The sequence below is a fragment of the Tremella mesenterica genome (genome assembly GCF_000271645.1).
Source record: "Tremella mesenterica DSM 1558 unplaced genomic scaffold TREMEscaffold_1, whole genome shotgun sequence".
In the NCBI taxonomy this organism is placed as follows: Eukaryota; Fungi; Basidiomycota; class Tremellomycetes; order Tremellales; family Tremellaceae; genus Tremella; species Tremella mesenterica.
Window position 1 is genome coordinate 536,243 of NW_006711225.1, and position 16,433 is coordinate 552,675.

At 46.7% G+C, this 16,433-nt stretch overlaps 4 protein-coding genes across 4 annotated transcripts; 1 reads left to right on the forward strand and 3 right to left on the reverse strand.

Annotated features, from left to right (window-relative positions):
* Positions 1-1,893: 1,893 nt before the first annotated feature.
* Positions 1,894-3,731, forward strand: TREMEDRAFT_58169 (uncharacterized protein; the record flags this gene model as incomplete). The annotated part of the gene is made up of 3 exons (XM_007001106.1): positions 1,894-2,013; positions 2,220-2,922; positions 3,166-3,731. The coding sequence occupies 3 exons, from the start codon at positions 1,894-1,896 to the stop codon at positions 3,729-3,731; spliced, it is 1,389 nt and encodes a 462-aa protein (XP_007001168.1).
* Positions 3,732-7,873: 4,142 nt separating this feature from the next.
* On the reverse strand, positions 7,874-8,904 carry TREMEDRAFT_58171 (uncharacterized protein; the record flags this gene model as incomplete). Its single annotated transcript, XM_007001107.1, has 5 exons — positions 7,874-7,911; positions 7,986-8,121; positions 8,166-8,284; positions 8,326-8,827; positions 8,890-8,904. The coding sequence occupies 5 exons, from the start codon at positions 8,902-8,904 to the stop codon at positions 7,874-7,876; spliced, it is 810 nt and encodes a 269-aa protein (XP_007001169.1).
* A 1,348-nt stretch (positions 8,905-10,252) lies between these two features.
* TREMEDRAFT_58172 (uncharacterized protein) lies at positions 10,253-11,119 on the reverse strand (the record flags this gene model as incomplete). The annotated part of the gene is made up of 2 exons (XM_007001108.1): positions 10,253-10,273; positions 10,397-11,119. The coding sequence occupies 2 exons, from the start codon at positions 11,117-11,119 to the stop codon at positions 10,253-10,255; spliced, it is 744 nt and encodes a 247-aa protein (XP_007001170.1).
* Positions 11,120-14,457: 3,338 nt separating this feature from the next.
* On the reverse strand, positions 14,458-16,408 carry TREMEDRAFT_25667 (uncharacterized protein; the record flags this gene model as incomplete). The annotated part of the gene is made up of 11 exons (XM_007000593.1): positions 14,458-14,677; positions 14,720-14,792; positions 14,838-14,900; positions 14,946-15,053; positions 15,096-15,136; positions 15,179-15,278; positions 15,325-15,497; positions 15,635-15,746; positions 15,791-16,012; positions 16,066-16,284; positions 16,333-16,408. 11 exons carry the CDS (start codon positions 16,406-16,408, stop codon positions 14,458-14,460), a joined length of 1,407 nt encoding a protein of 468 aa, XP_007000655.1.
* Between the last annotated feature and the right edge of the window lie 25 nt (positions 16,409-16,433).

A 16,433-nucleotide genomic window follows, 5' to 3' on the forward strand; every position in this document is an offset into this window, starting at 1 on the left:
TGACGGGATAGGTGCCAAGTGATGTGATGTCAAGGGAGATTGTTTCCTCATGACCAGGAAGGCACAAATGAATGGGAACGGAGTGATGTGTGATGGCGCCTGAAGCAATAGGTCGTCCATCAATAACTGAAACTTGGAGGGGTGTGTCCTTGGGTTGCCTTGATATATTTGTTGTGTCGAGGAAGGCTGAGTTGATGAAACTGGCAGTTGCTCCAGAATCTATCATAGCCATAGTGTTGTAACGAGAGTTCCCAAACATGAGAGTAATGGGAAGACAGAGGTGGTCCTTGGGTGATGCGGGAATTATTGTTGAAGGTAGTAGCGATGTTGCCGTGATCCAAAGTTGATTTGTTGTTACCGTGTTGTGCCCTTCAGAGAGCCCCAGAGGTGGGGGCACGCCTAAGCCTGGGGCTGAGAGTTTTTTGCCTTGGTGTCTACAGTAGTAGTAGCGTTGACTTGAGTCTTGATTTGACGACGGCGTTGAGCAGCACGACATTCAAAAGCCTTGTGTCCTGGTTTCCCACAATAGTTACAGAGGTTGTTCTTCATTCGATGTTCACGCTCTGCTGGGGTGAGAGGACCATAGGTTTGATGTGTTTGAGTTGCGTCGATTTCCATAGGAGTTGGAGTAAAAGTTGTGGTTGAGGTGGGGCGAGGAGTAAAAGTGTTGTTGTACTTGGGAGTGAAAGTGGTTCGTGCATTGTTGTTGGTGAAGGTGTTGGAACGAGGAGTATTGTTGTTGTTATTGAAGCGTTGGTTGATAGTTGATTGTGTACGAGGATTATTGTTGGAGCGTCGCCTTTGATAAAGTAGGTCATCATATTCAATAGCTGAAGAGACTAAAGTCTCATAATCCTTGAACTTGCTTGGGGCAAGAAGTCTATCCTTAACATCATCCTTAAGTCCATCAAAGAAGTTTTGTTTCTTGGTGTCGTCATTCCAATGGACATAGGCAGCATGACGCTGAAACTCAGTAGCATAGACACTAGCTGAGCCTGTCTGACGAAGGTTCCTTAATTTAAATCGAGATGTTTCTTCCAGGTTTGAGTCGCCAAAGTATTTCTTGAATTCAATTTGAAAATCATTCCATACTTGTAACCATGAGGGTTGTTCTCCTTCATCCATGCCCAAGTAAGGGAGTACCCAGCGATAAGCTTCATCCTTGAGGAGATTGGTAGCAAAAGCTATACGAGTGATGTCAGTGGAGTAGGTACGAGGTTGAACAGTGAAAACCATATTGCACTTGGCCAAGAACTCCAAAGTCTGATCCTTACGGCCAGTAAAAGGCGGTGGATGAGAGATTTTAGGTTCCTTGACATGCTCAGGTCTGATGTTTGTTGAAGTTTGAAGAGCATTGATTTGAGCCTGAAGCTGATGGATCATGTCCTGTTGAGCTTGGAAGGCTTGCTCTGCAGTAAGGTGGGTGGTGGTGTTGTTTTCAGACATATTGATTAAATCTGTAAGTCAACAAAGATTCTTGAATTTGTATGATATGTTTGAAGTTTTGTAATGTTTTTGGAGTTTTGATAATGTTTTTGAGTTTTTATTATGTTTGGGTTGGAAAAGGAACAATAAAAATAGCTTAGACCAAGTTATATTTGTTGAAAGAATACTTCAAAAAAGTTTTATAATGTTTGAGATGTTGATGGTGTTGAGCACCTAAGTGATGGTGACGAAGGGTGGTATGATGATGTTGACCAAAGGAGTGATGATGTTGACCCTAGGTATGATCACAGCAAGTGTGTTGAGTGATATTGAAAAGTCTTGAGTTCGAATCCTGGTGGTGACGAAATATTTTTGCAAGAGTGTTATTGACCTTGAGGGTTGACCTTGGGTGACCGTGGGAGAATTCTGAGGTGGGTGGCAAATTTTTTTCAAGTTGGGTGGCAAATGATGACAAAGGGTGGTTTGTTGACCTTGAGTGACTGTTACGGGGTAACAACGAATCGAGAGGACTCTATCGAGTTCGACGGATTAGGACAGAGGAAAGCGGGAGTTGGAGGCAGTGCTGCAGTAGGTAGGGACGGGTTTTCCCTTTTCGAGATTTCCCCACTGGGTTTGCTCAAAAGCGGTTTTTCACCTGTCCGAGTATGTACATAGACGCTTGCAGTAGGAACTGAGAGGAGGACACGGATACCTGTAGACAGTATATAGTACAATCAGCAAAGTACCAACTTTGCTGATTCTTCAATATCATTCTTTGGCTACATCGATTGCAGAGGAGACACGATCCATTAGCACCAGAGCCCCTAGATTTCCACGAGACCTCCATCGAGTTCGACCCAACCTGTGACCTAGTTGTCGTGTTTCCAGTACCGTTACAAGTTGAAGAATCAGCCTTACGCACCTTGGGTCGAATCGGAGAGTACTGTATGCTCACCAGAGGGAAAGCGCGGAAAATGATACCAGAAAAAGAGGAGTTGAAACAAGGGCTGGTCCCAGAGGAAGAAATACCAACAAGTTCTTCGAGAAGTACCATTTCACATGATCTCACGTCTACTACCACTACCCCAGATCCGCTAAATGAATTATCGCAGCAGTTGTCACAATTGTTAGCCATTATGACGATGCAACAAAAGGAACAAAATGCATTAAGGGAAGAACTGGCTACGATGAAAGCTGACCGACAGAACCAACAGATACTCACATCGAAAGGGGCAAGTTTGATCGAAGTCGAAGAAAACAAGCCGTGTTTGGAGCCAAAACTTACCAACAACGAACGAACAGGAAGAACCAGGTGTGCGGATCCACCTACCTTCAGTGGAGAACGAGGAGAATTGGACAACTTCCTTGCAGCATGTCACATGAACTTCGAATTCAAAGGGGCAGAGTACGCCACCGATCGCAGAAAGATCCTGTTCATGTACGGGTATCTTCGAGGCACCCCTCAAATGCTTATAACCCCGGCCATAACCAATCCAAGTATATGGAATTCGACCGAATGGCTAGAGAGCTACGACAAATTCATCCAGCATTTACGAACTCAATTTGGAGACAGTAACATGGCAGGTACGGCTATGAGGAAATTGCAGGAGTTAAGACAGACGGATACGGCCGCCGAGTATTTTGCCAACTTTGAACTTTGGTCCACACACCTTGGAAAGGTACCCGATGCCATGAAAATCGCCTCAGCCATACAGGGCCTGAAGGAAGAGCTACTGAAAGTGGTAGTGGTAAATAACACCGATCCTCGAACCAAATCGGACTGGATCTATTTCAAACAACATGTGATAGGGACTGAGGAGAACCAACGGATGGCTGAAACGATGATTGCGGCGAATCGATGGGCTGCTAGACGCAAACATGAGACGACCTGGCTTCCCCCTCGATCGAATTCGATACGATTGGATACTAGTCCGCCCAACCCGGTAGAACGCCACTCACAATCGACTGGTAGAGGACCCTTGCCTGGTGGAAAACCAGGGATGATGAATTATGGTCTACCAAATGACCCTCCGGTCACTTGGACAGAGGACGGAGGACGTCTCAGCGAGAACGAAATGACTTGGAGGAGGGAGAACCGACGTTGTCTCAAATGTAGAAGTCCAGAACATTATGCCAACAACTGTCCGAATGGAGGAAACACGAGAAACAGTATTAGGGGATCCCCAAATCCGCATAACTCACCGATTCCTAGTGGATCGAATTCGATCCCAACTGGATCCAAAGGGCCATTAGTTCGAGGAATGGCGGTGACCTTTGAAGAAGAGGGAAACGACTACCTGGCCTAAGTGATGCGACCACTTGCGGCCAGGATCTGCCCGGATCGCAGAGAATTCAAATACCAATAGATCTCAGTAATGACTCGGCCATAATATATATAAAAATACAAACAAAGAAAGATACCCTACAGATTGGAATGTTAATCGATACCGGGGCTACAGGAAGGTATGTGCAGCCGGCCTGTCCATTATACCATCTATTCCCAAAGAAACAATATCAGGTACCACGTAAAATTAGGTTCCTGGATGGAACTACCGCGACCTTAGTGACCGAATATGTAGAAGCAGAATTAGATCTAGGAAAAGGACTCAGGATTGCAACTCGACTGGATGTTATGGCATACGAAGGACCAGAAGTACTAGTAGGACTAGATTTCTTGAGACAGTTTAGGGCAAGGATCGATTGTGGAAAGGGACTGATCGAATTCGACAGAATTGGACGAGATACTGGTTGGAAATACCCAAGATTAGAAGAAGGATTAATAAGAGGAGCAACACTGGAGAAAGGGGAGGACGAAATGAGTGAGGAGGAACTACGACAAATCATACCGACACAATGGCACCAGTACCTCGAATTATTCAAGGTAGAAAGAGCAAGAAGACTACCACCAAGAAGAGGATGTGACCACGAAATCGAATTAGTAGCAGGGGCTGAACTGAAACCAGGACCAATTTACCAACTGGACGAGCATGGGGATGCTTTCCTGAAGCAGTGGATCAATGATGGACTGACTAGTGGACATCTGCGAAGAAGTAAATCGCCCTATGGGTCCCCAGTATTCCTGGTCCCCAAGAAAGGAGTCATTCCCTATCGAGTAGTTACAGATTACCGGGCACTTAACAAGGTAACCATCAAGGATTCATACCCAATGCCACTCATCTCGACACTACTCGATCGACTTCAATTAGGAAGGATCTTCACTAAACTCGATTTGAAAAGGGCTTACCAGTTAGTCAGAATAAAGGAAGGAGATGAACATAAAGCTGCCTTACGAACAAGATACGGCAGTTTCGAGAGCACAGTCCTAAGGGACGGGTTGTGTAATGCACCAGCCACCTTTCAGAACTTTCTACAAGACATGTTTCACGATCTACTTGACGAAGGGGTAGTAGTTTATATCGACGACATCACGGTATACTCCGACACGATCGAAAACCATCAGATAATTGTCCAAAAGGTGTTAGATCGACTACTTGAAAACGATTTGGTCGTCAGTCCGAGGAAATGCGAATGGAGTTCAAATGAAGTGAAGTTCCTGGGGTATGTAATAGGACACGAACGGATCGAAATGGATCAAGAAAAGGTGAAAGCTATTCTAGAATGGGGAGAACCCATGACAGTCCGGGATACTCAAGTGTTCTTGGGCTTTGCAAATTTCTATCGGAGGTTTATCAAGGGGTTTTCGCATATTGTGGGACCTCTCACACGATTGACCAGGAAGGATCAGGCTTGGAACTGGACACAAGAATGCCAAAAGGCTTTTGACGATCTAAAGAAAACATTCACCACAGCACCGGTACTTCGACATTTTGATAGAACCCGACCGACTTGGATCGAAACCGATGGATCCGACTGCGCGATAGGTGCGATAGCGTCTCAAAGATTCCCTCACCCATCAATGAGGGGAACCACCGAACTTCACCCCGTTGCGTATTGGTCTCGAGCAATGACACCCTGTGAACTAAACTACACGGTAGGAGAGAAAGAATTACTAGCCATCGTGGACTGCCTGGTCGCCTGGAGGCCCTACTTGGCTAACAGTAGTGATGTTATAAAAATCATTACAGATCACAAGAACTTAGAGTACTTCCAAAGCAAGCGACAACTAAATCGAAGGCAAATGAGATGGTTGGAAATATTGGGAGACTTCAACATAGAGATCACTTACCGACCAGGTAGCAAAAATGGGGGAGCAGATGCTCTGACAAGACGAGGAGATTATCATCCGGGAAAAGGGAGTAGCAAGGACCCGGATCTAAACAAAGGCAACTGGCTACAATTGCTACCGACACACGAACAAGTTGGATCGAATTCAATGGACTCAGAACACAAAGGACCAAGACACATAGTAAGAGGAGCAATCCGGGAAGACTCATTATTCGGACTCATTAAAAACGGACTGAAAGACTCAGAAGACATAGCAAACATACGACAACTAGGACTACAAATAACACGGACACAGAGCACACAGAACACACAGGACACACAGAAGACACAGGCTAGCAGCGAGACACCAAGAGTGTCATGGACACAGAGCGGATTACTCTTGTATAGAAACAGAGTAGTCATACCAGAGGGACAGGCAAGATTGGAAGTAATGAAAGCAAGACACGATTCGATATTAATAGGACACCCAGGAAGAGATAAAACCATCACCTTAGTCAAAGAGGATTATTACTGGCCACATTTGGACGAGTATATTGCGAAGTACGTAAGAGGATGTGAGATCTGTAACCGACATAAGACTCATCGACATCAACCGTATGGACATCTAGTCTCTTTACCAGTACCCACACTCCCGTGGACAGATATCTCTATGGATATGGTGGGACCCCTACCAAAATCGACCGAGTTTGACGCGATACTAGTGATAGTCGATCGACTAACCAAGATGGCTAGATTTATTCCATGTACAACTGGACTAACAGCGAACAAAGTGGCCGACATCTACATCAAGGAGATCTTTTCAAAACATGGAGTACCTCGAACAATTGTATCAGATAGGGGAACTCAGTTTACAGCGGAAATTTGGAAGGAAATATGTCAGTTCCTGGGAATAAAAAACTTATACTCGACTGCGTATCACCCTCAAACAGATGGACAAACTGAGCGAGTAAATCAACAGATGGAAATCCTGCTCGGAATGTATGTAAACTACAACATGGACAATTGGGATCAACTTCTACCAATTGCTGAGTTCGCTTATAAATGTTCGCCACATAGTAGCCACGGTCTGTGTCCCTTTGAAGCCTGTTACGGCTATGTGCCACACTACGACATCCATTCGCACGATATTCGATCAAAGTCAAACAAGTTGGAGAGGAAATGGAGAGATATGGGAGAATTACATGCGACTGTTCAAGAACAGGTCAGGATGGCGAATGAAATTAGTGCAGAGTACTACAACAGGAGACACAAGAGCATACCAGAAGAATTCAGAAAGGGAGAACAGGTACTACTAAGTACAAAGTATCTTACGACGGAACGACCCAGTCGAAAACTAGAAGCAAAATACATTGGCCCCTTCAAGATCATAAGGAAAGTTGGAAAAAATGCTTTCGAATTAGATCTACCTCCATCAATGAAAGTGCACAATGTCTTCAATGTCACGCTGTTGGAACCATATCCTAATGATATGATACCAGGTCGACAGATACCACCCCCACCGCCGGTAGTAATTAACGGCCAGGATGAATTCCATGTGGAAGCAATCGTGGACAGCAGAATTCGACGAGGAAAGGAAGAGTTCAAGGTAAAATGGTTAGGATACACAGGAAATGCGGCCTATGACTGGGAACCACGAGAAAATGTAGAAGAGTTGGCCGTTTTTGGTGAATTTTTGGAAAAGAGGAAGAGGGACCCCAGAAGAAAGTGAGAATTCGATCAAGATCAACAAAACTGGGTCAGAAATGAATGCATACACAGGAAGTATAGCTACAAGTAGAGAGATATAAACACACTACTCAATGGAGGCGTTAGAATCGGCTCGGGGACGACGGGCCGAAGCGGGAATACGAATGACATTGCGGGGAAGAGGAGTATGGGGAGAAGAGGATGGACCGGCAACTGGCTGAGAGGAACTCAATCCTGTAGGATCACCAGTAGAAGTAAGATGATCCAGAGTTTCATCGGCAGAAGGAGGAGCGTAGTTGGCGGAAATAAGATGAAGGGATTTGTAAAGAGCCAGATGTTGAGAAGGGAGAGGAAGGAGAAGGGAGGTAAAGAGATGAATGTAACCCGAAAGTTGGGTCAGACAGGCGGATTGGTCATGGGCAGGAAGGGATCGATAACGGACCGAAGCCGCACAAAGTTCGTGCTCCAGGACAAAGGTAACCTTGGAAGTGACCGTTCTTGCTCCCACAACAATACCCTATACATCAACATCGACCAAGTTCGAAGGAAATAGACAGGTACCTCACGGAATTTGGACTCAGGGTTGTTGGTCTTCACCGAACATTTTGAAGTACCCTTAGCAGAGCATTCACCACACACACCACCGACTGAATTGCATCAACATTGAACGAGTCGCAGCAAGAACTTACGAGGGCCAATACAACCAACACGAAAGTCTTCACCACCATCGAGACGACGTTGACAATCGGTACAGAGCTCACCCTCTAGCCGAACAACAGCACCATTTTTGTTGCGGAGGCGCCAACCTTGGGCCAAACGATCGAGCTAATGATTAGAATCGATAAAACTTGAAAGAATTCGAGACTTACAGCGTTCTTAAACCACTTTACAGTGGGCTTGATGGCGTTGGTTTCGTGGAAACGGTCCAGAGCTTCGTTCTTCAACGCGAGACGAACAGAGGGGAAGGTCATGCTGGCCCAAAGGGTAGCTAACAAGTCAGAAGCGAACAGAACTCGGTGGAATTCTCACCGATTTCGGAGTCTTTTCGATCCTCGAGCAACTTAACCAGTTCCTGGTTGACGGTAACCTTGCGAGGGGCGTGAAAGATGTCACCAAGTTCTTCGGGAACCTCCACAAGTTCGTCGGAAGCCTCAGAAGGAGGACCAGTGGGTTGCTTACCGGGAGAATTTTCATTTTCGACGACGGTAGGGTGTTCGGATTCGACGGATTTGGCGGGAGATAGGTTCTCACCAGTGGCAGATGGCCCAGCACCCCCTTCGAAGTCGAAATATTGCTCGATGACATGGTCATCAAGGAGCGATTGTGCTTCGCGAGAAGGAGCGGATTGATACTTCTCCTTAATGGTGTCGAGAGCTCGTCGAGACGCATCAACCAATGGGGGTTGAGAGGAAGCGGCTTCAGACGTAATTCTCATTCTTTTCGTTTTACGCATGAGGAGTTCGGGGTCGACGTCAGGCAGGATTGCCAAGGTAGAAGCTCGAGTTTGACGGGAGGAGGTGGAAGGAGACAACTAATCTCGTCAGCCAGTGAGAGATAGGAGGATATACATCGAATTCGAAGGGAATTGCTTACAGTACGCTTAGACATGCTCACAGACAGGTCAGAGTTGGAAGGATACTCTAAGATATGAATAAGATATGGATGGATGATGATAGATAAGTAAAAAGAACGACAAACAAGAGGTAAAGAGAGAATGAGGAGGAAAGAAGAGAAAGAAGACGGGGAGGTAACTTGGTCAGTAATTTCTCGATCACATTGGAGGTCCGTGCGGGTGACGCGTTTTCATGGCAACCGTCACACTAGCGTGGGTATGATGTCAGGGCGCACCAAAGGTGTCTAAGAACAATCCGTGTGCATCACCTGGTTACAGGGTTCAGGATCCTCGGCGAGGATCCTTGAGACAGGGGGGGAAACTTGTTACGGGGTAACAACGAATCGAGAGGACTCTATCGAGTTCGACGGATTAGGACAGAGGAAAGCGGGAGTTGGAGGCAGTGCTGCAGTAGGTAGGGACGGGTTTTCCCTTTTCGAGATTTCCCCACTGGGTTTGCTCAAAAGCGGTTTTTCACCTGTCCGAGTATGTACATAGACGCTTGCAGTAGGAACTGAGAGGAGGACACGGATACCTGTAGACAGTATATAGTACAATCAGCAAAGTACCAACTTTGCTGATTCTTCAATATCATTCTTTGGCTACATCGATTGCAGAGGAGACACGATCCATTAGCACCAGAGCCCCTAGATTTCCACGAGACCTCCATCGAGTTCGACCCAACCTGTGACCTAGTCGTCGTGTTTCCAGTACCGTTACAGTGACCTTGAGGGACTATGAGAAGTCCTGTTGTTGACCTTGAGAGAACTGTGAAAAGTTCTTGTGTTGACCTTGAGGGATTATGAAAAATCCAGAAGTGGGTGGCAAATGATGTTGAGAGGTGTTGTGATGACGAGCAAGGACTAAAGAGTGTTGAGCAATGTATACTGTCACGCCTGCGGGTAGACTGCGGTTGCAAAGTACTGCCTTGGGTACTGAAGGGTTTTAGTCTCTGGCTCGTAGAGCTTGATGACTGCCTTAGGTACTGAGGGTACTGAGGTGTTGGGTTAGAACCAACTAGGTGACTTTCAAAGATGAAGTTCAACTTCAAGATGAAGATACATTGCTGAAGAAAGAGGGGGGAGATGTGCTCCTTTTATACCCTTCAAAACTAAAGTAGGTGTGCTAAATAAAAAGCGTGTGAGGGATTTTCTAGCCAATCACATAAATGCCTCAAAGTGAGTGCACCACGGGAAACTAATTCCAGCCAATCACATAAATGCCTCACTGCTAAACTGCTGAACCTTCCAGGCTTCAGCCAATCACGTAAATGCCTCACTGCTGAACTGCTAAATACCATGACTCATATTTTCCTTCAATCCTTATCACAGTTCCTAGCATGAGTCATATTTCCTTATCACTATTCTGAGCATGAGTCAGAATTCCTTATCACTATTCATGACATGTGTGCTGATCTGATGTTTTTGCCATTACCTCCATCGGATGCTTGTGCATATGAGGAGATTCACCAGACTTGTTGACACTCACAAGATGAGTGGAACTTGGAGATGAGTGGAGGGCATTGACATTGGAAAGATGGCTTGCTGTCATGGAAGGTAAGACATTGATCACGGGACGTAATGACGACTGCTCATTGTTAAAGGACAGACAAAGCGGTTGCAGCTGAAGGGGAGTGTCAAGTGGAGAAAGAGTTCCACCAAATCGAAATCCAAATTTACCAGACTTGGTGCTCCCTTCTTCCTCAACGTCCCTATCCGTCTCACCATCTCTTACAGAAGGTGCCCGAAGCCTATCACTTTGTGGTGAATACCCCTCCGCCTCCGCCTCCTCCTGCTGATGTTCCTCCGAGTCGTCTTCTTCACCATCACCATAACCAGTTTGTTCAACATTGCGACAATCATCAGAGAGATTCGATTCAAATGATTGACGGATTGTTGCTGATTTGTCAATGCAACTCGCCTGCGCGCCATTTTCTGTGGATTTCCGGCGTACGCGCTTACTCGTACTGCGCTCCTGTTTCCTGTGGCTCGAGTCATCTGAGGACAGGGTCCCGGAACCTGAAGATAATGTGGCCGATCTGGATCGTTTTCTTTTTTGAGATGTGACGGTCACACGGTCAAGTGGATGACTCATGGAGGATGGAGTTAATAGTAAAAGACCAGCTGGAGTTGTTGTAGTTGGTGGTCGTTGGGCAAGAATTTCAGCCTCAGCTGCACTTAAAGGGGTGGTTGCGGTCGCAACGGGAGACATAGTGCGCGGAAATGGAGGCGGGCTTACGATGTATGTAAAGGGATCCGTGGAACTGTTATCATCGTCCGGATTCGGACCCCAAACAGAATTCTCGTCCATACCGATCAATTATGTACGTCGAAGTCGAATGGGAAGAGATAGGGATTTTTCAAGCGTGCTATTCATTGAGCTATTCTTATAGGTTGAAAAGGCGTGAGGAAGTCCAAATTTCGATCTCCGCAATGGAAAGGATCGATTGGGTTAGAAGGGAAATCGTCGGCCTTCCGAGATAGAGGCGGTGTCGGTGGTCCGGTTTCAGAGAGGCTAGAACGTTTTAGCCCAATCAGGTATGTCCGATCCTTTTTACTCTTATCCATCTTTCCCTTCAACTGCATTATTCTCTTCTTTCCTCATATGGTATGTATGTGAGATGGATGAGAGAGAACTTACTGACTGCAAAAGTGAAGGAGTTTTACCTACAACGAGATTTGCTTCTCTGACAATCACCGCCTCGTTCGAGAACCCAATATGGTATTTGAGAAAGATGAATGAGCGATTGGAAGGAATTCATGGCATTTCAGTAAGTATACATTTCAGTGTATTCTCCTTTGAGACACAAATATGAGTTTGTGAGTCATCGTATAGCCTATTACAAATCTCACTATTATCCTACAGAAAGTAATATCGAATAACGAGATCGTTTTCCCCTCCCTCTCCCGCCATTGACTCGGTCGTTGGAAGACATAGATTCGAAAGGATGAAAGCTGGGCTTGATGATTAGGACGTTTATGTGAGTAGTCATTGTACTACGCATGTGCTTAACCCGATGGCGTTTCACTTTCTACTACGATGCGCCTGTATTCCACCTGGGCGTTAGGTATTTGAGGGGTAACGAAGTCCGAGTTTGAGAGCCTTGATATCGTAAAGTCTCCTTCCACTTTGATGATGATGGTGACCATCTTTGTTCTCGTGATCGTTCCAGTCCGACCTGATTGACTCGAACGGAGGTTTGGTGGCTTGGTGCATTGTTGACAGGCATACTGCGTGTTGGAGTGATGAGCGGCTGGTCCGGAAGGGACAATATCGTCTTATACTTAAATATCAGCGAGCTACCTTTCTACATGATAAACTAAACCCACAGGTGAAAACGTCGTTCGGACCCTTGGACAACTTTCCTGAACGCAACCGCACTGACACGAAAGGTGGGGTACAGTAGTCGATGATTGTAGAGAGGGGTTGTGAGCATTTCTCGCGTCCGGTGAGTGAGTAGTTAGGTAGCTCACAGCGTAGTGGCACCGGCTAAAGTCATCAGACGACGATTTTTGGATCAAATGTCCATTGCCAGTGGGGCTGGATTGTTCCTCCTTGGGACCTTCACCTTCTTCTGGCCCATCGTAGGGAAAGTCGGTACCGATCTCCATGGGTTGCGGAGGGACGAGTGAGCTATCGTACGGTTGAAGCGAACGATCATATTCCGAACTCCCGTCCACCGATGTCGAAGCCACAGGGTATCTGACCTCCGCAGGATGTTCAGGGTATTGAGCGTCTGTCGGTCCGTCTAAGGCCATTGCGTGATCAGGCAGACCATCTGAGATGGTGCTCATGTTAGGTCGTCTTGTTGTTTATCGCCGGATAAATTATTCTTCGATCGGTTGAGATAGCAATGAGTCAGAGTTGAGGTTTGGGCGTGTCCGGGGGGGGGGGGGGTGTTTCAATTTCTCAATTTAAATGCTCACCTTTTGTCATCCTCAGACCCATCGAAGGCGTGGACCTCCTACGAAGGAGCTCTATTGGTGCGGAATATCCCCATTTGGGTTGCGTCATAGTTGCCGATAGGTCGATGATATCATCGTCAACTGCCTTAAAGCTCTTGAGCCAGATGACCGTCAAGATTGTTATCTTGGTTTCACATCAGACGTCATGGTGAGTCTAGACCTGTGCCATACGTGAAAGGATCGTCATTCAAAAGCTTACATGTATAGATGAGATACAAGGATAGTGGGTGTTTTGTGTTGGTTCGTGTATCGTAATCATGCGTCATAAATATGAGAAGAAGTCGAACCTTTGTCGATGCAAATTGTATTCGTTTTCGTTACACGATCGACCTAGGTCACCTGTGCAGATTTCTCTTCGACTTTGAGGGAGTTTCTTCGAGATTCGGTCTCCTTGACAAGTTGGTCCCATCGAGTCACAACTCTTGTTCTTTGTTCAGACGAGGCCTTCTTTGCCGCTAGACGTCCTGTTTCTTCTCTCGGATGACGAAGGATCAAGTCGGGTCGACCGGCGACTAGATGACGAAGTCTGGTCCATCCTCCTTGTAGGGGGAGGGCGATTGCCCCTGTTATTCCAGCGGCTGGACGAGCGCTCACGTTGACCCCTGACTCGTCAGCGATTTCTCTTGGATGGCCAATGTCATACTTACAGCTTCTACCAATTCCCTTAAGAACCCCCGTAAATCCCTGCACGATCAGCGATGCTCATTATATTGAGTCCACCCGACAAGCAAATTGTTCCAGTCCATGTATTAGCTTCCCAATGGACTTTAATCTGCATGTGAGTGGCGGTGGACGCACCTCTTTCTTGCCCGCTTCCACAGGCTCAGTCACCAATCCTGTTATCCCATCCCACCAACCCCACCAAACACCCATGGCCCCCTGCTTCACGCCAGAACCGAAATCTGTAACCTCTTGATTTTTCCGACTGGTAGAACCGAGTGAACCTGGAATGGAAGCGAAACCATGATGGATGTCCATGAGTCTGTCGATGACATCTGGAAGTTATATTCTGCTTTCACAAGTGTGGAGAAATGGCTCACTCTGGGGTATGGCAGCGGCAGAGATGACAGATCCTCTTGGCTGAAACATCAGCTCCAGTCGACAACCTGAAGTTGATTCATAGATAAGAGGAAAGACGAAAGCTACAAGTGAGAAATAAGCATGAGCGGCGTAGTACGAGATGTACTATTAGAGTTGAGGCGTGAAGATGAGTCATAGGAAATGTCGAAGGTCGTCGGTAGACTCACAGTCGCCCAGATAAGCTGTTCCACCCCTCCGAACGGACCGCGACCAGTAGGGAACGCTAGGGAAGCGATACCAGGAGTTCTCTTGTTATATTCTTTCGCTCGTACCGGTTCCAAAGTCTTGATGTTCAATCGACCTTCTTTCTCCAGGATCCCCGCGGACTCAGCGGATAGCCGAAGACAATGTACCTTGGAGTACCAACATGCCGCTTTAGTCGGGTCGATGTCACAACTACACCATTAGTGATCTCATTTCTTTCGCTCCCACTTTTCGACAGATTGCAACACCCTGCATGGAAGACGGTGGGACAAGTAGAATTGGACCCAGGTGAACCTTGTCTCACCGAAGCTTGTTCAAGGGAAGGTGTCGATGAAACGCCTCCATGCCTGCCTTCTCTCCATCTTCTTTCCGGATCTTCTCTCCCATCTTTCTAGCGGCTACCTGTGCCTCCGAAGATAGAGCGAATTTGATAGCATCTGCGAGATTCTCAGCTGTCAGAGTCTTGTGAGGGATCGGAGCCGGGCCTCCGCCAGCTTTGAAGATCATCTCTCCCCAGAATCTACAAGTCAGCTTAAAGCTCATCTGCGCATAATAAACTGACCTTTGATCTCCGAAGAACGGAACGACAATGGTAGGAAGTCCATTTCTAAGACCAATGGCAGTAGTGCCTGCACCTGCGAATGTGTGAGCAATGATCGACAAGCGGACGGTGAACATACCTCCATGATGACACACGGCCGCTACACGGCCATCGGCAAATAGCCAATCATGCGGCACACTTTCTAAGGGGTCAGCAATGAAGCATGCGAACAATTGAATGTCCTGACCTTTCAAGATGTAGACGTCTTTGGGGACATCGACACCTCCCAGTCCTCCCCAGCCGGCACTGATGATAGCACGTACCCCGGTCGTCTTCACCGCCTCGAGTATCGTGTCTGCTGTGTTAGCGAGACTGGTCAAGGTAAATTACAACGCACTAGTCAAAGCCTGAGGATCTTCCACAACAACGGAGCCAAATCTAGGCATTAGACTAGTTGTTACATTTAAACTTGTTACTAACCCAATGTAGATAGGGGGTTTGCCTCCCTTGAGGAAGCTTGCCAGTTCCGTGCTGGGTGTGTAATGCCCAGTGCCCTCAAGAAAGTAGAAACCACTGATTTCTGATTGTCAGAGTTGATTGACATGGCAATCGAGTTGAAGACGCACCGACGTTCTCTGCCCAGTCTCGCGGTTTTGGAATGAGACCTTCACTCCAGCAGTACGTCCAAGGCACTTGAAGACTTTGTAGGTAACGGGAGCCAATCTTGGCGGACAAAGGTTCAAGCCCAAGACGGACAGTTCGAAAAGCATTGATGATGTCCCCGAGGCCTTGCCAGGTGCTGACGGTCAGCAATCGGCCACAAGGGCTAATCAACGTAAATGGCAGTGATGGTATGCCATACAGGTATAGAGGCGGCCCGGCCATGGTCGAGCTAAGGAATAATATTGGGGTGAAGATCACGAAGATAAGACTCACAGTAAGTCAGCCATATCATATGAAAGCCAATAAGTCATACTCTCTTCGGCATTAGATTGTCTTATGTTGACCAAAGGATGTTTGAAAGATTTCGTAGGAGTCCATGGCATAGCTTTTGGTCAATCCGCCATCCTAAAATATATAGGCGAGACTTACTGAACGACATCATCAGAGGTAATCCCAAAGCTTCCGCAATGTGAACATGCCCAAAAGCAGGTGGATTACTGATGATAGCATCCGCTGCAAACGGTTTGCCCGACGCGGGGTCAGGACAATGTGTGGATTCCCAGAACCCATCAAGCATTGTCGCTGTCATTCGACGTTTAGAACTGATATCGCCGTTTCTAAGACTTTCCATTGCTGGTAGAAGTCCTGGATCTTTCTTGGTCAACTTTCACCCTTGAAAACTTTGCTTAGATTTTGGGACGTACTCTTGACCATATAAGCCATGAGATCCTTAGGATCTCCTCCAATGTCGAAATATTCCAGTTTCCCCTCCAAGTCCACGCCGTCTTTGCCTCTCTTCCCCCGGAGTCTTTTGTTTTCGCTCAGGACGAAGTCTCGAAAGTCAGGATGAGTGGCGATTCTGACACGATGGGAATACGACTCAATCAACCTCAAAGCCAAGGACAAGTAAGGTTGCACGTCACCTGGATATGAGCTTCATAGTCCTGAGACACAAGAGATAGCAAACTTACCTCTGGAACCAACAATAAAAATAACGATGTTCAGAGGGGGACAGTCCAGTGAAGCATGTGGGTCAATGGGGGACATTTCAGGAGGAGATGTCGCTTCTGAT